This window comes from Notamacropus eugenii, chromosome 5 (genome assembly GCF_028372415.1).
Source record: "Notamacropus eugenii isolate mMacEug1 chromosome 5, mMacEug1.pri_v2, whole genome shotgun sequence".
Taxonomy (NCBI): Eukaryota; Metazoa; Chordata; class Mammalia; order Diprotodontia; family Macropodidae; genus Notamacropus; species Notamacropus eugenii.
The window spans coordinates 3,814,922-3,822,698 of NC_092876.1; the positions used below are offsets into that span (position 1 = coordinate 3,814,922).

The 7,777-nt window shown below is 40.7% G+C and overlaps 1 protein-coding gene and 1 pseudogene across 1 annotated transcript in view; one reads left to right on the forward strand and one right to left on the reverse strand.

Moving 5' to 3' along the window:
* The window catches only part of LOC140508183 (uncharacterized), a 79,550-nt gene that overhangs the window by 22,427 nt on the left and 49,346 nt on the right, over window positions 1-7,777 (reverse strand). The window contains 2 exon segments of the mRNA XM_072615961.1: window positions 5,407-5,612; window positions 7,656-7,668. Of these exon segments, the coding sequence (XP_072472062.1) occupies window positions 5,407-5,612; window positions 7,656-7,668 (219 nt within the window).
* LOC140503149 (translation machinery-associated protein 16 pseudogene) lies at window positions 6,381-7,705 on the forward strand (annotated as a pseudogene).

Below are 7,777 nucleotides of genomic sequence, written 5' to 3' on the forward strand. Positions count from 1 at the left end.
CAATTACCTTCCTCAGTGGGATGAGCCCGCCCCAGACCCCTCCCAGGCCTCCAAACTCCACCCCGGGCTCTCATTCCACCTGGGCCACCACCCACCAGGCTGGGCATCTCTCAGAGCCCCTCCTGGTCATCATTACCACAGGATTCCTTATTGGACGAAAGAAAGGTGAGGAACTTTAGCGGGTGGGAGGTGAGAGCCAGGAATGGGGATGTCCAGGAGAGCACGAGATTCCCAGCAAAGCTGAGGTCTGCTGTTTCGGGGTGGAGGTTGCTCCCACAATGCAGTCACTTGGGTTCTCACGTTTCTCCCATGGCAGAGTCGAATGTGGGCTCATTTCCAGGCAGATCCCAGGGGGATCATGGGGATGTTTGACCAGCCAAGGGCAGAGCCACCCGTAATGTAAAATACACTTAAATGTGGCATGTGAGGGGGTGTGTTTAGGAGCTGAGAGAATGAGAATTATATGTCAATGGATCCGAATCACCCTGGTGTCCTCTCTGAAAGGATTCAGGCTGCAGGGCCAAGGAGAAATGGATACAGTGGGTTTATATCTGGGACAATCTGAGATCATCAAGTGAAGGGATGTGCTTTGGCAACTTTGTTTCATGTCTTGAAACTGTAACATTGTGTATGTTTTTACTTTGCTTCATTTTTCCATTTGGGGATGTGGAGGAAATCGTGCTCTAAGTTATGCTCCTAATTAGAAAAAAATGATTTCTAGGGAGATGTGCAATTGTGCCCTTAGGAAATGAGTGGGAACCAGCCAGAGGCCTCCCCAAACCATCTGGAGCTCCCCTCACCTGAGAAAGGCCTGAAGCCTGGATTGGCCAATCAGGAGACACATTTTTTCCCATTGTGAGCTTAACTTACCATAATGCCTTTTTGCCTCAGTTTCCTGAACGTGAAATAAAGATACCAAGAACACCTCTGATATAAAGTTGCTGTGAAGAAGGCCAAAAAGGTAGATTTTGGGAAGAAAGTAAGTCCAGGCTCCTTCAGGACTGTCGCCTCTCTAACAAGAACTGTCTCCTTCAGGATCCCCTATCCCCATGGGAAAAGAAAACTCCCAGGACTTTGAACAATTCCCCAAACTCAGCCCTCTCTAACAAGGGAAGTCCTAGGCCCTTCACAAATGCTACCTTCACAGATTCTACCTCAGGATAATCAAGCATTCCTAATGAAAAGACCAGAGCTGAACAAAAAATTGATCTTCAAATATAAGACTGAAGGGAAGCACAGAAAGGTAAACAGGAAAGAGAAAACAGAAAAGATTCAATGAAGTTAAATTGTTTATATTCCTACATGGGAGGATGATACCCATAACTCTTAAGACCTTTTGGATGATTAGGGCAAATAGAAAGAGTACACTTTCAGTATATACATAGACAAAGATGGGACGATAGCCAAGAAACCAAAATTAAGGGGTGAGAAAGAAAGCTGCATTCCAAGAAGAGGGAAAGGAGGGGCAGAAGGGGGTGAATTATCTAACAGAAATGAGGCAGAGAAGGGCCATTATGATGAAGGAGGAGATGAGGGAGATGGAAGGGAAGGCTGAAGCCTTGGTCTTATCAAAATTGTCTCAAAGAGAGAATAACATAGAAGCTCACATGAGTAAAGAAGTTTATCTCATCCCATAGTGAACTGAAAAAGGACAGGGGTGGGGGGAAGGGAACTGACAGAAGGAAGGGCAGACTGGGGGAGACAGTCACCAGAAGCAAAACACTGAGGAGAGACAGGGTAAGAGGTGAAAGGGAGAGAGAGAGACAGAGACAGAGACAGAGAGACAGAGAGAGACAGAGACAGAGACAGAGAGACAGAGAGAAGGACAAATGGGTGACCAGGATGGGGGGAAATACACAGTTATAAGTGTAAATAAAAATGGAATGAACTCAGCCATAAATGGAAGTAGGTAGTAGAATGAATTAAAAACCAGAATCCTACAATACACCATTTAGAAGGAACACACCTGAAGCAGAGATATATACACAGTAAAGTTAAAGGGCTGGAGTAGAATTTATTACACTTCAACTGAAGCAAAGCAGGAGTAACAATGATGATCACAGACAAAGCAATAGCAAAAATAGATCTAATTAAAAGAGATAAAGGAGGAAACTGTATCATGTTAAAAGGTGCCACAAACATCTAAGATTTGAAAGCACAACTGGAATGAATTACAGGAAGAAATAGAGAACTAAACTACACTAGTGGGGGACATCAAACTTCCTCTCTCAGAACTAGATAAATCTACCTAAAAGTAAACAAGAAAGAAGTGAAGGAGGTAGAAAAATTTTAGAAAAGTTAGACCACTAGACCTTTGGAGAAAACTGAATGAGAATAGAAAGGAATATAGTTTTCTCTCAGCAGTACATAGCCTTTACACAAAACTTGCCCAAGTACTAGAGCATAAAAACCTCACAATCAAATACAAAGAAGAAGAAATGTAAAATGTAGCCTCTTCAGATCATAATGAGATAAAATATACATTCAATAAAGGGTAGTGAAAAGACAGAATAAAAATTAATTGAAACATTCAACTAATCCTAAAGAATAAAAACATCAAAGAACAAATCATAGAAATAATTAATAATTAAAGTGAATGACAACAATGAGACAACCTAACAAATTTTATGGTATGCAGTCAAAGTAGTAGTTTGGGGAAAATTTATGAATCCACACTTCATTATACTGGGGCTCAGTTCATGAGGTTCTTACTGTAAAATACAGGCTTAAAGTCAAGAAAATACAGAAAACCATCAGACCCTACAGATATAACCTAAAGAACATTAATTGTGAATATGAAGTAGAATTAATGAATAGATTTAAGTGATTAGATCTGATGAAGAGTACCTGAAGAACTATGGACAGAGGTTCTTCATACTATCCAGGAGGTAGCAACTAAAAATATTACAAAGAAAAAGGAGAGCAAAAAACCAAAATGGCTGTCTGAATGAGGCCTTCTAAATAGCTGGGGAATGAAGGAAAAGGAAAAGGAAATGAGAAAGGGGGAAAACATACCTAAGTGAATGGAGAATTCCAGAGAATAGCAAGGACAGATAGGAAAGTTTTGTTACATAATGAATGCAAAGAAATAGAATAAAACAATTGAATGGGAAAGACAAGAGATCTTTTCAAATAAATTTCAAATATCAAGAGAATTTTTCCTGCAAAAAAAGGCACGAGGACTTCCAGAGCCAAGATGGCAAGGTGAGGCCTTAATTTAGATCTTTGAAATTCCCTTTCAAAAATCCTTGCAATGATGCCTCAGAACAAATTTGGGAGCAGTGAAGCAGATTATCAGCCTTGGACACCTTGGAGGATGAGCTAGAAAGGTCTGTCTCACTGCAGTGGGAGGAGAGTGCAGTTAAATGAGCAAACCAGTGGCAGGCTTCATCCCAGGTTGCCATGGAATATCTTAGGGGAATCAGGAGAAATTTTGGGATTGCAGAGCATTTCCATTGTTTTATGCACAGTATGAGATGTGTGATGTCTCATGAAGTCTGTGCTGCCAGGGAGATGCCTTCCCTCATTAAGTAGATCCATTAACTTTATCTCCAGGAAGATTTCTCCAAAGAACACACACATATGAGCTCCAGGTGAAGGCCATCCCACAATGATTGCTTTTATAAGACTTCCTTCCCTTGTGAATACTGTGGGATCTAATGACTTCCATCTTCCAAGAAAAGGCAGATCCTCATGGAGCACATTCATAAGCCTTTTCTCCAATGTGAATCCTTGAGGAAAAGACATGATTTCTGTCTACAGACCTTCCCAGCTGAGTCCAGATAATGCTTACTCACCAGGTAAAATTCCTGATGTCTAATACGCTCTGTATTCCATCTGATGTCTTTGCACATTCATTACAGGAATGATTTCAGTCTCATGTGAATTTTCTGAGGGGAAATAAGGGATGATGTTAGCCTGAACGCTCTTTCATGTTGATTACCTTAATGAGGCATGTCCTCTAGGATGCATTCTCTGATGTGAGAGAAATGAGTATTTCTCACATTAAGTCCCTTATTGATTTAGGACAATCTTTTTCTCCCTTTCTAGTTCCTCATTCAGAAAGCAGCCAGTGCAGGTAACTCAGCCAGTCTTTGAAGGCAAGGCTGATGATGAGAAGAAATCTTGGGCAAGACTTGCGCAATTGGGAAAGTTTAGATGTGACCAAAAGGGAAAGAGGTTTTACTCTAGGTGAATTCTGGTCCATTGCATTTTAGTCACATAAGTCTGAAGGGAAGTGGATTCCCCCTTTTGGCTAGGTTCCTCTAGGCAGGAGTGATCTGGGTAGAGGTAAGTCTCTGTAATGGCAAGTAAAATAGAATCTTTGCTGTTTTTGTTTTAAAATAATCAAGAAGTATAATGCCTCTATTTGAATATGACTGAGGAGGATCTTTGTGATACCTTGTTGGGCCTGGGGAAATTTGTAAGGTCCATTCCTTTTGTTAATGAGACACTGGATCTCAATGGATGTGATGCCCTCTGGTTCTAAAGTGTTAAAAATACACTGAGGGTGAGGTTTTACTTTGAGGCTTAGTTTTTATAAGAGTATTTGTTTGGCCAGATGAGGACTCTGGGAAGCCCCTGGCTCTTGGAACACAGATTTCATGCTTGCCTCTCTCGTAACTATGGTCACACAGGTATCTGTTGAATTATGGTCAGGCAGGGGAAGTCATGTCTGTTGATTACTTTGGGAATGACTGCAAGTGTTTGTTTGGCCAGATGAGTACTATGGGAAGCCACTAAGGAGCCCCCTTCCTTCAGGGACTCAGATGTCTGCTTCCCACTCTGGTAACTAAGGCCAGATAGCTAGGGTTCAACTATCTGTTGAATTCAGGCAGAGGAAGCCATGTCTGTTGACTTTTTATTTCTTTGTATTTTCTGTAAAGTTCAGGATGCTGATTCACCTGGACTAGATGAATGAACTATGTGCTTGGTTAAAGGAATAACACACATGCTTGATTAAAGTGATTGCCAGCCTCTCAAAAGTTGTCTTTCCTTTTATGAATGCAGATCTATGAACCTGTGATAGCAGACCTCCCTGTGTATGTTGGGACACTTAGTGATACAATCTCTTTGTCCAAGATTTAGTGATGAGCCATGGCCCCCAGCAGCTCAGCAGAATAGGCCTGCCTCTCATTATCACACTCATTCTTTCATTAATTTTTAACCAGTCAGAGATGATTTATGCCTCCTGGTAACACCCCCATATCTAAGGGTATATAAGTGTTGAGAGGCCTCCATGAATGATCTTTTGTTTATAGGAGTGAGTTAAATAACCATTGTTTCATTAAATACTCATTACCCATAAATAATGAAATGTTTACCTAGAAATTATATCTCTTGGACTTTTCTTTCATCAGACTTTTTTAGTAAGGTGAGAGTGCATAAGAAAGATATATCACATTAGTTTCTCTCCAGTGTGGACTCTCGGATGCACAGCAAGTTTAGAGTTCTCTCTGAAAGTCTTTCTTCACTGATCACATTCATAAGGTTTCTCTCCCATGTGGACTCTCTGATGTTGAGCAAATTTAGAGTTCAGTCTGAAAGCTTTTCCACAGTGATTACATTTGTAAGGTTTCTCTCCAGTGTGGATTCTTTGATGTACAGCAAGTCTGGAGTTCAGTCAGAAAGCCTTTCCACATTGATTATGTTCATAAGGTTTCATTTGGTGTTTAACAAGGTTGAAGTTTAGTGTGTGATAATGTTTAATATAAAATTTTGGAATAATCTCTTTGTTCTCTCTGAAGCAAACTCAGAGAATGCCTCTTCCTATGTCAGCAAAAGCCAGCCAGGGCTGACTCTACATTCCTTAAGGAGACTTTTAACCTAAGACACTATATCTTGAATAATGAGACTTTCCTTTGTATCTTATTATCTATAGACACATACTATGTCATGGCATATTAATGGTAAAGAAAACACAGACATCTTAGGTCGTAATTTCTATTGAACTTTGTTTACCCTTTCCTATGTCAGTTATCTGTTTAGGGCAGGAAGCCTGCCACTCACTAGTGGTGGGATTTCCTTCTTTATCACCGAGACATATGTTTACCCAGCTGGAATCGCAAGGCCTGATCAACACTACTTTGTTAATTGTCTTGTCTTACTAAATTTATGATTTGTTCAGCTAGGAGAGTTTCTTTCTCACAGCAAAATGTATATAAGCCAGAAGATTTCTGCACTGGGGAGCCAGAACATTTCTGGCTCCATGATGCATTATGTTACCGTTGTCTTTAATAGGGAATTGATGAATTAATTAAATCATAAAATGTATGCATTTAGCTTGTTGCCTTTTCTCTAACCAAGTTTTCAGGTCAACATGTGGTAGCCTTTCCACATTGATTACATTCATAACAGTTCTCTCCCGTGTGGATTCTCCAATGTTGAGCAAGATTAGAGTACACGGCCTCCCAGCACGCTTCCCCTGGTGTGCCCCTGCACTCCTCCCCCTGTGCACATGGGTTCCTGAGAAGTTTGGGGCAGCTTGGGGGCACCACACGAACAGTCTGCGAGGTCTGGAGGTGACACCCACGTCACCGTGCCAAAATCACTGAAAGGGAAAAGTGCAGGACAACAGAAAAACGTTGTACATCCTTATAGCAGAAAAGCAGCTCAGCTTAATTGAGAAGCTCACAAACAAGCAAGAAAGGAAGAGTTAAAGGATGAGAAGACTTTGAGTCCAAACATTATATGTGAGAAACTGCAGTAGTTTCAAAGTCACCTTGATTCTCACAAAAGAGAGTATACAAAGAAAGATGCTTGTGACCTAATAGAGAGTTATTTACATCGGTTCAACAGTGAACTGGAACACATTGAGTTACAGAACAGAATCAAAGGCAGACAGGGAAGAAGGCACTTTTCTCAAGAAACAGTCATCAAACAGATGGTAGAACATGAGCGGAAATGCTATGAAAGCTATGGCATGGAAATTTCTGACGTTGTGAATGTAAAACATCTGGAAGCTTTCAGGGAATAGGATGGTGATCTGAAGAAACTCCCAAATATTAAGATGAAAAAATGTTGTGCTAATGATGGAATTTATAGCAAGGATAAAAAGAAAGATATTGTGTTTACAGAGGTAGACTTGGGGAAAATAGAGAGCCAAGATGGATCAGATGACTCCGATGAGGAAATGCCGGAGGTAGCCTAGTTCTATTTGATTTGACTGAAGAAGAAATCATTATACTATAGAACTCTTAAGCATCCCTGGTAAATATTCTGCTCATAGAGATTTACAGAGTCTCTGTCTGTTCTGCCCTATACAGTGATATTGGCTGTGCAGTTTTAAAAGAATGTGTTAATAAGTCATATTTGAAGAACGCTTAAATATTTTAAGCTACCAAGAAAAGAAATGCATGCCAGTGATCTTTCTACTTGAGTGTATCAGGATGAGGAGAACGGAGTTGGCTCTTAGTGAAATGTGGAAAGGACTTCCAGGTTACACCCTTACTATTCAGGAATCTCTTCTACAATATACCCTCTTCCAGCATTGCTGAAGATGTCCACTGAGGGAGAGCCAACTGTTTGCAGAGTCTGCTTGGTCCACTTGGGCTTAGCTAAATCTTTCCTTCCATCAAGCCTCAACTTCTATCCCCATGACCTCTGATTCTGCCTTCTAGCTTAGCCCAGTGAAACTCATTCCTTTTTATGTGAACGTTCCCCAAAATACTCTGGAAGTGTGATATCCTTTATCATGTTTTTTGGTTATGGGTGAAAACTTGTTTCCTTAACATGTTTGTGCGTACTTTAGAAGCTCAGAACAGGCGCTTCACTACAG